This window comes from Equus przewalskii, chromosome 11 (genome assembly GCF_037783145.1).
Source record: "Equus przewalskii isolate Varuska chromosome 11, EquPr2, whole genome shotgun sequence".
NCBI classification, from domain to species: Eukaryota; Metazoa; Chordata; class Mammalia; order Perissodactyla; family Equidae; genus Equus; species Equus przewalskii.
In genome coordinates this window covers 11,664,758-11,682,214 of record NC_091841.1, presented here as the reverse complement: position 1 = coordinate 11,682,214, position 17,457 = coordinate 11,664,758, and the positions used below count along the sequence as shown (strand labels likewise).

Here is a 17,457-nt window from a genome sequence, read left to right as displayed (position 1 = left end):
CCTTTTCTTCACTTGCGGGACCCAAGGAGCCCTCTGACCAGGTCGGTGCTGGAAGATCCACTCAGAAGCTCAGTTGGGTATTCTTTTATTGCCATGTCAACAGTGAACACACATCGGAAACCACTACCTGATCGCTCTGCCACTGCACGTCAGAAAGGAAAAAAGTAGCTTGGCTTTAGGTTAGATACAGCAGAGACCTCTGGAGCAGCTGGGTCGCCAACTCTAGAGAAGTTTCTGGAGCTGAGTCCAGAACAGAAACATGCCAGTGTCCCAGTCCCATAGTGTCCCATGCCACAGTGCCCCTGCTCCAACCCTAAGACTTGGATACCTTTGCCCTTTAACACACAGCCGCCTCTTCTTGCAGGACTTGTTCTCGTGTGGCTCCAAGCCCTGCTTGGCCCACACCTTCATTAATGTCTCTCACTTCTGCATCCCAGCTTCCTCCTGGCTCCAAATGAGAATGTGATAACCTAGGAGGAGTGAGACCAGTCTGACTCGAACCTTCTGTTACCAGTCACTGAGAGCTTGGGGCTGGCCCAGGGAACCTAAGACTGGGTAAGGAAATACCAGGAAACTAGACAGCAGCCAGGCGTTGCCATGACCAAGACAAAGCAAAAGGCTCTGGAGGGCTTGGGCCAAAGAGCCCACTATCTCGCGGTTATTTTCTTTACTGACTGCTACTCTAGGATGAAGGTGGCAGGGCGGCAGGGCTAGGCTGAGGTTAGCCTGCACGGAACCCTGAGGAGTAGGGTCGGGCTTGGCCAGTCTGAGATATAACCTACTTCACTCACCCATCACAGAGGCCAGCGTGTCCCCAATGGGATTGAACTCATTGAGCTGCAGAGACAAGGGGATAAGATGAGGCGGGGTGAAGGTATCGGCAGAGATAAAGCAGGGTACCCAAGCACTAATTTCCGGTCATTTTTGGTCAGTCAAGTAGGTTGAATCCCTGCTTCCTCCCATTATTTGAGGTCCCAAGCCTCACCGAAATGATACCAGAAGATTCTGGGTCATAGAGCTGATGCATCATCTTCCCTGAGCTTCCATCAAACACATCGATCGTCCTTAATTCATAGGGGGTACAACTTTTGAAATTAGGATCTGGGTATCGGCCCACGACAATGAGGTTGTACCGAGGATGCCAGGTTGCCTAGGAGATGGAGAGGCTGGTCATGAGAGTAAATGCAGAAGGCTACGAAGAGGGACATCAAAAGTATTCTTTGCCACTGACAATTGTTAATACAATTGCCAATAACTTTAATAATGGAAATAAGACGTACATGAAATTACAAGAATGGTTTTCAATTGTGTGTACATCTACCACTGCAAATTTTAAATGCCCAGCTGGCCTTCCTGGCCCTTAGGACACCTATGGGCCTTCTCTCTCTTCTGTATTCTAAGATCATATCAACTGATGAATGTGTTAACATCAGCCTCACCCAGACATTAACCAAAGAGGTAAGCCTACAACAAAGCAAAAAGCCTCTGGTAACCAAAACTGAACAGGACATAGGTTCCAAAGGAAGCCCACTGCTAACCCTCCTCCATCCACATGAATAAGAAGAGTATGACATGACTAGTGGCTAAGAAGGGGGAGGAAACCTCTGTCCGCAGATTACCCTGCTGAAAACAAATCTGGCAGTTAATGGAATGTCAGAATTGGATGGGATTTTCCTAAGAAAGCTCAAGAAGTTTTGAAGGAGGACGGACATGGTTAGCAGGAAGGTAGAAGTGGTATGTGCAATGGTTTGGGAATAAGTCACCCACATGTCACGCCTGGGAAGCCGTAAGCTGGCCTGGCTGGACAGGAAGTGGGTCAACGGGAACACCAACTGGTGCAGGACCCCGGATGCTATTAAGAGCCTGGAGGTGATCTGTGTGCCGGCCACTCTGACACTCACCATTTACTGAGTACTTACCAGACGCTAGGCGTGGCGCCACGTGCTTTACGAATACTGATCATCCTCCCAACAGCCCTGTCAGTTAGATACTATTATTCCCTTTTTATAGATGAGGAAACTGAAATCCAAAATTTAAGTCATTTGCCCAAAGATTCTAACCCAGGGGTTTCTGCCTACCTGAAAACAGCGCTCCCACCAGTATGCTATATGACCAAAGAAATACAGGCGTGAAACCTGGCGATGGCTGTGGTTCTGGGAAAGAATACAAACGAGGAGAGCAGAACTGGGGAAGGAGACGGCACGGGGGGATTGGGCAGGAAGGAATCGCAAGACTTGAAGACTGTAAGCCAAGGGGACTGAGGCGAGAGAAGGCTAAGGTTAGCGTGTGGATCAGCTACACACAGTTCAGGTGAGAGCGGAACAGAGGATCGCGATCTCAGAGAATGCCCGGTGAGGAGATGGGGCTGGGCTGAAATAGCTCAAGATAGAAATAGCTTATCAGAAGGACACAAAGCAAACCCAGCCAGATGGGATTGCCGAAGTGGGACAAAAGGAGCAGAAGAGCCGGGGGATAAGAGAGTGCTTTGTGTCAGGGCAGAAAGAGATCTGGGATTAAAGGCTTCTGTGTCTGCCCTCTCCCCACCGACTGTCCCACGATCACGCTCTTCCTTCCATCACTCACCTTGATGGGCGTCAGGTGCTGGAAGTGGCGGTGAGGGTGTGGGATCAGGTTCAGGGGGCAGTCCCACTGGGAGGCAGAGTAAACCCGGATCTCGCTCTTCTGGTCAGTGGTCAGGAGCTGCGCTCCATCGGGACTGAAACAAGCTGGCAAAGTGAAAAGCCCCTGAGCTGAAGAAACCACAGCCCCCTGGGGTCCTGGACCCTCGCAGGCCTTCTCTTGCAGGGCACACCCCCTCCCACTCCTCTCCATAGGGGTGGAAGGAAGGCGGTGAATCTGGGCTGTGAACAAAAACATTCTAGATACTCAGCAGCTGATGGAGGCAGCTCGAGTCAGAAAGGTCCCAAAACATCAGCTTGGCTGATGCTATCAGGGGTCAAGGCATGACCCAGTGGCTTCTACACTTGGAGGGAAAACCCTAGAAGCGGTCAGGTGGGCAGCCTGCAGGAAGGACGAAGTCTGGTATATCACACCTGCGTTGACAGGATGCCTGTGCGGCAGCGAGTAGAGGAAGCTGGATTTCCCTCTAACCTGGCGCAGGTCCCAGATTTTCACTGTTTGATCTACGGAGGCTGTGGCCAGGAACCAGTCACAGCACGGGTTCAGGGCCACATGGGTCACTTTCTTTTTGTGCATTCTCAGATTCCAAAGCTGCAGAGAAGAGCTCGGTTCAAGGTGGGGCACAGAACCGAGGCTGGGGGTATGGGAGGGAAAAGGAGGGCCAGGGATGCAGAGAACGCACCTCCTTGCCGTCCATGTTCAGCAGGATCACATGGCCCACGTTGTCTCCTGTGACCACCATTCGGCTTTTGGCAGACACATCCAGGCTGCAAAACCAGAAGCTGGAGGGAAAGACTGTGCTGTAAGATCTTGGGGACAGAGGCAAGGTCCATTTATGCACTGTTGTAGCTCCAGCGTCTAACGCAGAGTAGCCATTCAGTCAGTATTTGTTGAATCAATGAATAACTGTCTTGCCATGGACTCCCAGCGAGGAACACTCAGCATGTCTTCCCACCCAGACAGAGCGGATGGGGGTGATGGGGCTCAGAAATTTGTCCAGTTACTGCTGGGCCCAGGCTCCTCGGCTAGTAAGAGTCCCTGAAGCAGCCACGCCTCGGAGCCACACGGCAAGTCCCCACACTAGCCACAACCCTACCGCCCCGGTTCCGAGAAGGATTCTTTATTGCTCCCTCCCTTCACTCTCCACTCGTGAGCCAAAGAAGATGACACACCAAACAGGGACTGCCCAGTTTTGTTCCTCAGAGCCGGCTAGAAAGGAACTTCTGCCCCCTTCTGAGCATTTAGGGGAAAAAGCACACGCAACCCAGAATATCTGTCTTGCTCTTTTGGCCCTCAGACGACTGAGGACCAAGGCACTGGGTTGGGGGTGCTTCAGGGATCCAGATACCCAGCCAGGAGAGCTCGGACTCATTTTTTCTCTCAAACCCTCAAATCCTTGCTACACTGCCTTTTGTATCCCCTACAAATGTCTCTAAGAGGGAGGGTTTCTTGTGGAAGGGTAACTTGGAGCTGAATCTGTCCAGTCACCTGTCCTGACTGCGGGAGGTGTCTTATGCTGTGGGCAGCCCAGGATGACATGCGGTGTTAGCCGCCCACACCCTCAGGCCCTTAGGGAGCAGTCAGTTGTGTCTCTGGCTAGAGATAAAAGTGACAAGTATTTTGCAGTTTCTCCAGCCGCTTGGTCCTGGGGAGCCCAAGGTGCTTTGTGATTCTATCCATTCAAGCTTCCATCAAGAAGCTGGTGGGGTCCTTACAGCCCTGCAAATGTAGGGGATGAAATCTGAAGTTCTTGGTTCCTGCTCCAGGCTCTAGGCGGCTTTCTAGGCCAACGCCACGCTGACTTGTCTAGTGAGCATCCAGGTCTAGTCTGATATAGGAATGACGTACAGAAGAGCATCAGCCCTACCCTCGCTGAGATGAGCTGAGGCTCCAGAAGCCCTCCCCGAAGCAGTAACCCGCCTGGACCAGAGTAAGAGGAGCTAAAGAAAGAGTGTGAGAAAAGAGAGGGAAGGTGGAAAGTGGCTAACACCTTTCCTTTCCTCCCTGTGCCAAGTCTGAGTAAAAGAAAGGGGACCTGGATGCTCTCACCAGAACTGCACTGAGAGCCTGGAAGCCCTTTCCCCTCCTAGTTAAACTACTCACTTGCAGGTGTCATAGCTGGAAAAAACTCGGAGAGTGTTGCCTTTAAAGTCTTGCAGCCTAGTTGTTCCCTCCATTGAGGAGGTGAAAAACTGGTCGGTATTGAGAGGGTTAAACTTCAGCCCAGTGATGCTCCCTCCAGCTCCAATCTAACACGAGGAAGAGAAAAGCCAGTGAGTGATGAGGCCCAGGAAGAGGATGAGGCCTGGGTACGCATACTCTGCCCCAACAGAAGAGCCAGGCAGGCGGCACTTGGGCCAGGCCAGCTTAGACACCTAGACATTAGGATGCTCTCCATGGTGCCCTGTATTTCTTAAGGTTTTAGTTTTATTTTTTAAATAAATAGACAGTAAATTTGGTTGTTTTTGGTATACAGTTCTATGAATTTTAACATACGCGTAGATTTGAATAAACACCACCATATCACTATGCAAAACAGTTCTGTTCTCCCACTGTAGTCCCACCCTGCCTCCAACCTTCTCCCCGATCTGGTCTCCATCACCATGGTTTTGCCTTTTAGAGACTGTCATATAAACGAATCATATGGTGTGCAACCTTCTGAAACTGCCTTCCTTCGTTTCCCTAAGCATAAAGCCCTGAGATTCATCCAAGTTGCTGTGTTTATAGAGCTCGTCCCATTTTATCGCCGAGAAGTAGTCCCTGTGTGGATATCCCATGGTTTACCGCACAGCCCTCATGTTAGAAGAGCTTCAGCTCACATCAGTGGCTGGGTTAGGAGGGTAGGAGTCAGATCTGAGCTCCTCCCTATTTCTTCCAGACATCCCAGACAATGATGATGAAGAGAGTCATGAGAACACCGACAGCGTTAACTTTCTTTAGTGCTGCCTATGTAGCCGGCACTGGTTTGAGAACTTGGCGTCCCCGAGAGCTCCCGTTCCACTGCTTCCTTGTCCTGCTGCTAGCGCAGCCTCGCAGACCCCTACAAGCCTCTTCCACGACATTCACTTAACTCACTCAACAGAATAACTGGCACTCTCCATTCCCTCTCTAATACGTTCTAACTGACACCCTTCGTCGGCCAAATCCTTGCTGCCAGTAAGAGAATCTGCTCCAAGGGTTAGTTGTGTTTGTTCTTAAACCCGTATAAGCCAGTTGTATGTTTCATTATAATTATGTAATCTAATTAGACATATAATTTAATTACATGTAATGTATTAAACAATTAAACACTTAAACTTTAAACATTTAATTAAATGTAATTCAATGAAACCGATGAAATACATGCAAAAAGAAAGACCAGCGTTATTTCTATGAAAGCCAAGTTGAATGCTTTGGAAAAACCAGATAAAAATGAGTTGCTAAAGGGGCTGGCCCCGTGGCCGAGTGGTTAAGTTTGCGCGCTCCGCTGCAGGCGGCCCAGTGTTTCGTTGGTTTGAATCCTGGGCACGGACATGGCACTGCTCATCAAACCACGCTGAGGCAGCGTCCCACATGCCACAACTAGGACCCACAACGAAGAATATACAACTATGTACTGGGGGGCTTTGGGGAGAAAAAGGAAAAATAAAATCTTTAAAAAAAAAAAAATGAGTTGCTAAAAATAATAGTTGTCAAATTAAGCATGAGTAAGATACTTATAAATGATTAAGGTGAGAAATAATAAAAATTGTAAAAGAATCTACAATAAGATGGCTTCACAAATATCTTTAAAATTATGTCTCCACTTTAAGGAAATGGAAATGAGATCGTATAAAGAATACATTAAGGGTGTGGTTTATGTCAGACCAGGTGAACCCTAATCAGGGGACCCTTACTCCAAGGAAAGGACTGGCCCTTGGTCAAAGCATTAGTGATAAACACTTATATAAACATTTCAAGTTAAATTGCACGAGTGTTCCTCTAACAAGTGTGGACTAAGTGGTTATGACCAACTCTTACACTGAGAAGGATGAACAAAACCTGGGCAAAATACGAAAAAGGAATATATTGAGATTTCCAGTCTTGGTGGGTTAGCTTGTTAGGCCAACCTACTGTCGAGAACAACTAGAAAAGGAAGATAAAATATATGTCTTTAGAGAAAGGTTTCTGAAGTCACCGGAGCGCTACTGAGGCATCAAGGACTTGAAGACCAAGGTCCTAGAGAAGAGAGAAGCAGAAAGGTAAGCCCGACCGTGGGAAGCTGCTTATCCTCTGGAGGCATATGCAGGATAGACAGCTGTGGCTGAGGAGCAGAGAAGAGAACTGCACAGAAGCGGAGCAGAAAGTGGTGGCGTAAAGGCTGAGAAGCCGAGCAGAGGTTTTGTCAGTCTCATAGGTCACGGGGGCAAAGGCTGGAGTTCACACCTGCCGAGGAGGAGAGACATTGGGAAAATCCAGCTTTGTGTCAGCATCCCTGACACCCTAGAAATAAGAGCAGGCTAGAAACAGACCATCCCGCACAAAGACCGAAGTCCAGATTCCAATAATTTCAATCTCTGATCAGATTAACATGATCTGCTTTCAGCCTACCTACCTGCCAAGGGAAAAGATTCATTCTCTCTGAGGGAAAACAATACCGCTCCGAACTGTAAATTATTGCTACAAGTTTTCACATACAATATTTGACATTGAATCTAAAATTATCCAGCAAATTGGTAGGCGAGACCAAATAACCAATAATTCAGAGAAGAAAACAACAGTTGAGGGACACTCACAAGAGATCGAGATATGGGGGCTATTAAACACAGGCTTTAAAATAATTGTAATTAACATACTTTAAAAGTAGACCCAGGGGCTGGCCCTATGGCTGAGTGGTTCAGTTCACGTGCTCCGCTTCGGTGGCCCAGGGTCTCGCCGGTTCAGATCCTGGGCGCAGACATGGCACCACTTACCAGGCCATGCTGAGGTGGCGTCCCACATGCCACAACTAGAAGGACCCACAACTAGAGTATATAGCTATGTACCAGTGGGCTTTGGGGAGAAAAAGGAAAAATAAAATCTTTAAAAAAAAGAAAAAATAGACCTAATTAGGTGGCCAATCTGATGGTAGAGTGGTTAGGTTCCCATGCTCCACTTCAGCAGCCCAGGGTTCATGGGTTCGGTCCCCGCACGTTGATCTACACACCACTCGTCAAGCCATGGTGTGGTGGCATCCCACATGCAGAGTAGAGGAACACTGGCACAGATGTTAGCTCAGCAACAATCTTCCTCAAGCAAAAAGAGGAAGATTGGCAACAGATGTTAGCGCAGGGCTAGCGATTGGCCCTGCGCTAACATCTGTTGCCAATCTTCCTCACACAAAAAAACAGACATAATTAAAAAATGGACGAAGGATTTACATAGACATTTCTCCAAAAAAAAGATACACAAATGGCCAGTAGGACATGAAAAGATGCTCAACACCATTAGTCATTAAGGAAATGCAAATCAAAACCACAAGAAGTCACTATTTCACACCCACTAGGATGGCTATAATCAAGAAGATGGAGGGCCGGCCCCGTGGCCGAGTGGTTAAGTTCGCGCGCTCTGCTGTGGCAGCCCAGGGTTTCACTGGTTCGGATCCTGGGCGTGGATATGGCACTGCTTGTCAGGCCACATTCAGGCAGCATCCCACATGCCACAACCAGAAGGACCTGCAACTAAGATATACAACTATGTACTGGGGGGATTTGGGGAGAAAAAGCAGATTGAAAAAAAAAAGATTGGCCACAGTTGTTAGCTCAGGTGCCAATCTTAAGAGGAAAAAAAAAAAAAGATGGACAATATCAAGTGTTGGCAAGACAACCTACAGAATGGAGAAAAATATTTGCAAACTATATATCTGATAACGGGGTAATATCCAGAGTATATAAAGAACTCCTAAAACTCAACAACAACAAAACAAATAACCCAATTAAAAAATGGGCAGAGGGCCTGAATAGACATTTCTCCAAAGAAGACAGACAGATGGCCAACAGGTATATGAAAGGCTGCTCAACATCAGGGATAATCATCAGGGAAATGCAAATCAAAACCACAATGAGGTATCACTCACACCTGTTAGAATGGCTATTATCAAAATGACAAAAGATAAGTGTTGGCAGGAATGTGAAGAAAGAAGAACCCTTTGTGTTGGTGGGAATGTAAACTGGTACAGCCATTAGGGAAAACAGCATGGAGGTTCCTCCAAAAATTTAAAATAGAACTATCATATGATCCAGTCATCCCACTTCTACGTACATAGCCAAAAGAAATGAAATCAGTATCTCAAAGAGATAGCTGCACTCTCATGTTCATTGCAGACTTATTCACAACAGCCAAGATATGGAAACAAGCCAAGTGTCTGTCAACTGATGAACGAATAAAGAAAACGTGGCATATATATACAATGGAATATTATTTAGCCTTCAAAAACAAGGAAATCCTGTCATTTGCAACAAGATGGATGAACCTGGAGGATATTATGCTAAGTAAAATAAGCCAGACAAAGAAAGACAAATAGTGCATGCTCTCACTTATACATGGAATCTAAAAAAAGTCAAACTCATAAAAGCAGAGAGCAGAATGGTGGTTGCCAAGGGCTGGGGGCTGGGGGTATTGGGAGATGTTGGTCAAAGGATACAAAGTTTCCATTATGCAGAATGAATAAGTTCTGGAGATCTAATGTTGGGCATGGTGACTACAGTTAATAACACTGTGTTGCATATTTGAAATTTGCTAAGAGAGTAGATCTTCCACGTTTTCAGCACCCACACACAAAAGGTGACGAGATGGGTGTTAATTAGCTTGATTATGGTAATCATTTTGCAATATATACGTGTATCAAAACATCATGTTACACACCTTAAATAGGTACAATTTTTGTCAATTATACCTCAATAAAGCTGGAAAAAAACCCATAAGTGTTGGTAAAGATGCAGACAGAGTGAAGCCCTCCTACGTTGCCGGCGGGAATGCAAAAGGTGCAAGCGCTTTGGAAAGCAGTTGCCCAGTTGCTCAATTAAACATAAAGTTACTATACGACCCAGCAATTCCACTTCTCCATATATATCCAAGAGAAATGAATATTTACGTTCATGTAAAAACTTGTATACAAGTGCTCATAGCAGCATTATTCATAATCAAAGAAGAAAGGCTAAAATCAGTGACAAACATCCATCTCAAGAAGTTGTAAAACAGGAAACTAAAGCCAAAGAAAGTAGAAGAAAAAAATGAAGAACAGAAATTAACGATGGGGCCGGCCCGGTGGCGCAGTGGTTAAGTGTGCTCATTCCGCTTTGGCAGCCTGGGGTTGGCCGGTTCGGATCCCGGGTGCGGACATGGCACCGCTTGTCAAGCCATGCTGTGGTAGGCATCCCACATATAAAGTAGAGGAAGATGGGCACGGATCTTAGCTCAGGGCCAGACTTGCTCAGGAAAAGGAGGAGGATTGGCAGCAGTTAGCTCAGGGCTAATCTTCCTCCCAAAAAAAAAAAAAAAAGAAATTAATGAAAAGAAAACACATAAACTGTGAGAAGAATCAACAAAGCCAAAAGTTGGTTCCATGAAAAGACTCATAAAATCGATAAATCCCTGGTGGGACAGACTGAACAAATGTGAAGGCACAAATACCCACTAATGGATGGAAAAAAGGGACATCAATATAAATCTTTGACATTTTAAAAGATAATGAGAGGATATCATAAAATCTTATGTCAATAAATTTGAAAATTTAGATGAAACAGGCAAATTCCCAGAAAAATACAAACTTGCCAAACCGATGTAAGATGAAAGAGAAAATCTGAATAGTCTGACTTCTATAAGAGACTGAATTCACAGCTGAAAACTTTCCTGCAAAATAAATTCCAGATCCTGAGGGCTTCACTGGTGAATATACTAAATATTTAAGGAAGAAATAATATCAATGTTTTAAAAAAAATTGGTTTCCAAACTATCTCAAATACATAGACAAGTTGCAAGAATAGCACAAAGCACTGTTCTGGAACCATTTGATAATAAACCGCCAACATGATGTTCCGTTACCCTCAAATGCTTTACTGTGTGTTTCCTACAAAGAACATCCCCCTACACAACCACCATAAGACCATCAAAACTTAAAGTAGTTAAGTATCTACAGTAGTTCAAACTTAGAAATAGAAAGTAGAACTGTGGTTGCCAAGGGCTGGGGGGAGGGGGAAATGGGGAATTGTTATTCAATGGACACACAGTTTCAGTTTTACAAGATGAAAAAGTTCTAGAGATCTGTTGTACAACAATGTGAATACAGTTAACACCACTGAACAGTACACTTAAAAATGGTTAAGATGGGGCCGGCCAGGCGCCACAGCGGTTAAGTGTGCACGTTCCGCTTCTCGGTGGCCCAGGGTTCGCCGGTTCGGATCCTGGGTGTGGACATGGCACCACTTGACAAAAGCCATGCTGTGGCAGACGTCCCACATATAAAGCAGAGGAAGATGGGCATGGATGTTAGCTCAGGGCCAGTCTTCCTCAGCAAAAAGAGGAAGATTGGCAGTAGTTAGCTCAGGGCTGATCTTCCTCAAAAAAAAAAAAAAAGGTTAAGATGGTAAATTTTATGTTATGTGCTTTTACCACAATTTCTTTAAAAACTAGTATCACTTGCCTGAGATATAAAGATTAAAAAGTGGGAAAAAAAGAAAATTTAAATGAAAAAATGGAATATAACTAATAAACCAAACCAACCAAACAAAAACCAATCAGTGTAGTTTACCACAGAATAAAGGGGAAAAGTCAAATGCCGACCTCAATAGATACAAAAAAGAATTTGATGAAATTCAATTATCATTCATGGTAAGAACTTCTGGCAAACTAGGACTAAATAGGGAAACTTACTTAATCTGATAAAATATATTTAAAAACAAACAAGCTCCTAGGTATATAACCAAAAGAACTGAAAACAGGTATTCAAGCAAAAACTTGTACATCAACATTCACAGCAGCTGAATTCACAATAGCAAAAAACAGCAACAACCCAAATTTCCATCAATAGATGAATGGATAAATAAAATGTGGTGTATCCATATAATGGAATACTATTCAGCTATAAAAAGGAATGAAGTTCTGATACAGGCTACAACATGAAGGGACCTTGAAAACATTATACTAAGTGAAAGAACCCAGACACACAAGGACAAATATTGCATGATTCCATTTATATGAGATACATAGAATAGTCAAATTCAGATCGAAAGCAGATCAGTGGGGCTGGGGGGAGGGGTGACAGGAAATCCTTGTCTAATGGGTACAGAGTTTTACTTGGGGAGGATGAAAAAGTTCTGGAGATGGATGGTGGTGATGGTTGCATGACAACATGAATGTACTTACCACCACTGAACTGTACACTTAAAAATGGTTAAAATGGTAAATTTTAAGTTACGTATATTTCACCACAATAAAAAGTAGCAGAGGGGCTGGCCCAGTGGTGTAGCGGTTAAGTTCATGCTCTCTGCTTCAGTGGCCTGGGGTTCGCCGGTTTGAATCCTGGGCACGGACCTACACACCACTCATCAAGCCATGCTGGGGTGGCATCCCACATAGAAGAACTAGAAGGACCTACAACCAGGATATGCAACTATGTACTGGGGCTTTGGGGAGAAAAAAAAAGCAGAAATCATACTTAATGATATAATATAAAAGCCTTCTATGATCAAGAACAAGACAAGGATGTCTGCTACAGCCAAGATTCAACAATGTACTAGAGGTCTTTGCCAAGGAAATAAGGCAAAAAAGAAGTATGGGTAAAGGAAGAAATCAAACTCTCATTATTTGTAGATGAGCAGATTGTGTAAGAAAAAATTTTAAATCCTCAGATAAACTATTAAAATTACTAAGTGTGGATTTCTGCTTCCAACCATGATGGAGTATCAGAAATCAGATACAGCCTTCTGCCTTAAATAACTAAGAAACTGGACAAAACACATGAATTAAGTTTTCAGACACTGGACGACAGGCAGCACAAGACAGGAGGGAAAGAAATGAGGTAGGCTGCAATTGCCCAGCTTACGGCCTGGAAACAGTATCCAGGAAGCAGCACAGGGAGGGGGGACCCAACAGCCTAGCAGTCTCCTGAGTTGAGGAGACCCATGGCAAGAATTTGCAGGGCAAAAGCCTGGGGAGGAGGGAGACACATAGAAAGAGCATTCGGGAGATTTTCAGAGGGTTCCCCTCAAGCCTTTGGGTAAGTATTAATGTGTAAATGTGTACGAGGAAATGCCCCAAGGCTGGGGAGAGAAACACCAGAAATGAGAAGGAGAAGTCCTCAGAACAGTCTGTAATCTCCCCAGCCAGAGTGAGAAGATTCTTAACACACAGATCATCGCATAGAGTCCTCAGAAGGGTATTGCCTCAGGGTAAGACCAATTTACAGCTAGACAACAGGCTGCCTTGGACCTACGCTAACTGTGGTAGACTGACAAACGGTCCCCCAAGATAGCCGTGCCTTATCCATGGAACCTGTGAACATTCCCCTAGACAACAAGAGGGACTTTGCATATATGGTTCAATTAAGATCTTGAGATGGAGAGACTATCCTGGATTATCTGAGTGGGTCTGATACAAACAAAATGGTCCTTATAAGAGGAATACAGGATGTATCAAGAGTCAGAAGAGAAGGTGATGTGATGAGGGAAGCAGAAATTGGAGAGGCGCACCTTGAAGATGGAAGAAGGAGCCACAGCCAAGGAATTCAGGTGGCCACAAGAAGCTGAAAAAAGCAAGGAAACGGATTCTCCCCTCAGAACCTCCAGAAGGAACCAGCCCTGCCAACCCCATGACCAGAGTCCAGTGAAAATGATTTCAGCCTTCGGACCTCCAGAACTGTAAGAGAATAAAATGGCGCTGCTTTAAGACACTAAGTCTCTGGTAATTTGTTGTAGAGGCAACAGGACACTAACTCTATGAACAAAGCTTAAAAGCAAGACTTGGAGTTATCAAACTGATTACAAGTAACTTAACTGCATCCCAGAACAAAGCCAACAATATTTAGAAGAATACAACAAAATCCAACATCCAACAATGTAAAATCCACAATGTCTGGCATCCAATGAGAAATTACCAGGCATGCAAAGAAGTAGAAAATATGATTGATAATCAGAAAAAACCTCAATCAATAGAAACAGACTCAGAAGTGACACATGATAGAATTAGCAAAGACATTAAAATGACTATTATGAACATACTCTCCATGTTATAGAAAGTGGAGAAGATAATGAACATGAAGAGAGAAATGGAAGATATTAAAAAAAGACCCAAATTAAATTTCTAGAGATGATATACAGTATCTGAAATGAAAAATACATTGGATGGGATTAACAGCAGATTAGACATTACAGGAGTAAAGATCAGTATACTTGAGACACAGCAATAGAAGCTATGCAAAATGAAAGAGAGAGAGTGGGGAAAAGATTAAAATAAAAAATAAACAGGACGGGGCCAGACCAGTGGCACAGTGGTCAAGTGCGCACGCTCTGCTTCTGGCAGCCTGGGGTTCGCCAGTTCGGATCGCAGGTGCGGACATGGCACCACTTGGCACGCCATGCTGTGGTAGGCATTCCACATATAAAGTGGAGGAAGATGGGCATGGATGTTAGCTCAGGGCCAGCCTTCCTCAGCAAAAAGAGGAGGATTGGCAGCAGTTAGCTCAGTGCTAATCTTCCTCAAAAAAAAAAAAAAAAACCAGTACGTCAGTGACCTATAGGCTAATACTCAGTCGCCTAACATACACGTAATTGGAGTCCCAGAAAACAAGGGGATGGGGAGGACTACCTGCAGTCCTGAATAATGGCCACAACTTTTCCAAATTTGATGACAACTATGAACTGAAAGATCCAAGAAGCTCAATGAACCCAAAGCAGAAGAAACATATAGAAAAAACACACCAAGCAAATCATAATCATTTTTAAAAGTAGCCAGAAAAAAAAAAAAATCACATAAAGAGGAACATAAGAATGACAGCAGACTTTGCATCAGAAATCATCATTAAAGTCCTAAGAGTGGGGGCCAGCCCAGTGTTGCAGGGGTTAAGTTTGCACGTTCTGCTTTGGCAGCCTGGGGTTCACCAGTTCAGATCCCAGGTGCGGACATGGCACCGCTTGGCAAGCCATGCTGTGGCAGGTGTTCCATGTATAAAGTAGAGGGAGATGGGCAAGGATGTTAGCTCAGGGCCAGTCTTCCTCAGCAAAAAGAGGAAGATTGGCAGCAGACGTTAGCTCAGGGCTAATCTTCCTCAAAAAAAAGAAAAACTAATAAAAAAAATAAAGTACTAAAAGGAAAAAAAAAACTGTGAACCTAGAATTCTATACCCAGCTAAATCATCTTCCCGAAAAAAGGCAAAATAAAGACTTTTTCAAAATACAAAAGGAAATGCATCACCAACCAACCTATATTATAAGAATGGTCAAAGAAATTTCTTCAGGCAGAAGGAAAATGTTACCAAAAGGAAATCCAGATTATACAAAGGAATGAAAAGCACTGGAAATGGCAAATATGTGAGTAAATACTAAAGTATTTTTTTCTCTTTAAAAAATATCTTTAAAAGACACCCACTCTACATCCTAGCCATCCACAACTAGGTGTTTACTCAAGAAAGATGAAAACATACATCCACTCAAAGACTTGTACATGAATGTTCATAGCAGCCTTATTTGCAATAGCCAAAAATAACCGGAAAAAATCCAAATGTCCTTCAGCAGGTGAACAGATAAATAAATTGTGGTATACTGATATACTGGAACACTACGCAAAGAAAAACAAACTATTGATACACACAAAAACGTAGATGAGTCTCAAATAATTACACTGAGTAAAAGCCAGGGGAAAAAAAAGAGTATTTATTGTATCGCCCCATATATACAAAAGCTAGAGAACGCAAATTAATCAGTAGGGACAGAAGGTAGATCAAGAGGTCTCAGGGTACAGGACAGAGGGTAGAAAGGGATGGACTATTAAGGGGCATGAGGAAACTTTGGGGTGATGAATACATTCATTATTTGAATTGTGGTGATGGTTTCACAGTTGTATACATATGTCAAAACTCATCAAATTGTACACTTTAAATATGTGCAGTTTGTCATTTATCAATTATATCTCAATAAAGATTTAACAGAAAACAAAGATAATTGACCACATAAAGCAAAAATATTAATGTATTGTGGGGTTTATAATATGTGTAGAAGTAAAATATAGGAAAGGAGAGAGGGAAGAAAATGAAAGTAAATATATAGTTGTAAGATTCCTACAATACCACTTACAATGAAGTGGTATATTTGAAGGGACACTCTGATGAGTTAAAGACATATATCGTAAACCCAAGAGAAAACACTAAAAGAGAGAAAAAGGAAGAAAAGTATAACTAATAATCCAATAGTGGAGATAAAATGGAATCAGAATAAGTATGCAACCAAAAAGAAGGCAAGAAAAAAAGGAAAATGGGACAAAGAGATGGGACAAATAGAAATAGCAAGATGATAAAAGATTTAAACTCAATCATATTTATAATCATATTAAATGTAAATGTCCAAATGCTCCAATTAAAAGGCATACGTTAGGGGCCGGCCCTGTGGCCGAGTGGTTAAGTTTGCACGCTCCGCTGCAACAGCCCAGGGTTTCACCAGTTCGGATCCTGGGTGCAGACATGGCACCGCTCATCAGGCCATGCTGAGGTGGCATCCCACATGCCACGACTAGAAGGACCCACAACTAGAAATACACAACTATGTACGGGGGAGCTTTGGGAGAAAAAGGAAAAATAAAATCTTTAAAAAAAAAAAGGCATAAGGCATAGATTATAAGGTTGGATTTTTTTTAAAAATGCTGTCTACAGGAAACCCATTTTATATACAAATACACAAATAGGTTAACATAAAAGGATGGAAAAAGATATACCATACAAACACTAATCATAAGACAGCTAGATATCAAACAAAGACTTCAGAAAAAGAAATATTACCAGGGATAAAGGGAGATACCTCACAATGACAAAGGGGTCAGATCATCAAAAGGACATAATTCTAAATGTGTAAGAACCTAATACAGAGTTTCTGAATGCTTTAAGCAAAAACTAAAGGAAAATAGACAGATCCACAATTTTGTAGTTGGAGATTCCAATATTCCTCTCTCAATAAGTGATAAAAGACAGAAAATCAATAAGGACACAGGACATTTGAATAACACTATCAATCAGCTTAACCTAATTGACATTTAGAGAATAATCCATCCCAAAACAGCAGAATACACATTCTTTTCAAACACACGTGGGATGTTCACTAAGACAGTCCATATGCTCGGCCATAAAACAAGTTTAAAATGGAAAAGGACTGGATGTTTCCTGTTCATAACAGAACTGAACTAGAAATCAACAATACAGAGATATCTCAACAATCCCCAAATATTTGGAAATGAAACAATATACTTCAGAATAACCCACTGGTCACAGAAGAAATGATAAGGAATTTGGAAAATAATTTGAACTGAACGAAAACAAAAACACAACAAAATCTATGCGATACAGTTAAAGAAACACTTGGAGAGAAATTTATAGCATTGAATGGTTATATAAGAAAAAAGGTCTCAAATAAACATTCTAAATTTCCATCTTAAGAAACAAGAAAAAGAGAAAATTAAATCCAAAGCATAGGAAAGAAAACAAAAGAAGAAAAATCAATGAAAAAGAAAACAGAAAAAAAATAGAGAAAATCAATGAAACTAAAAGCTGGTTCTTTGAAAATATCATTAAATTTGATAAACCTCTAGTAAGACTGATCAGGAACAAAAAAAAAGAGAAGA

General features: G+C 43.2%; 1 protein-coding gene across 1 annotated transcript in view; it reads right to left on the bottom strand.

Moving 5' to 3' along the window:
• Nucleotides 1-69: 69 nt before the first annotated feature.
• Nucleotides 70-17,457, bottom strand: part of DDB2 (damage specific DNA binding protein 2) — a 24,007-nt gene continuing 6,619 nt past the window's right edge. Inside the window, exons 4-10 of the mRNA XM_008543244.2 lie at nt 4,744-4,889; nt 3,323-3,422; nt 3,054-3,231; nt 2,584-2,726; nt 986-1,150; nt 792-837; nt 70-470 (exon numbers count right to left, since the gene is read on the bottom strand). Of these exons, the coding sequence (XP_008541466.2) occupies nt 421-470; nt 792-837; nt 986-1,150; nt 2,584-2,726; nt 3,054-3,231; nt 3,323-3,422; nt 4,744-4,889 (828 nt within the window). The 3' untranslated portion in view covers nt 70-420. The remainder of the gene's footprint in view (nt 471-791; nt 838-985; nt 1,151-2,583; nt 2,727-3,053; nt 3,232-3,322; nt 3,423-4,743; nt 4,890-17,457) is intronic.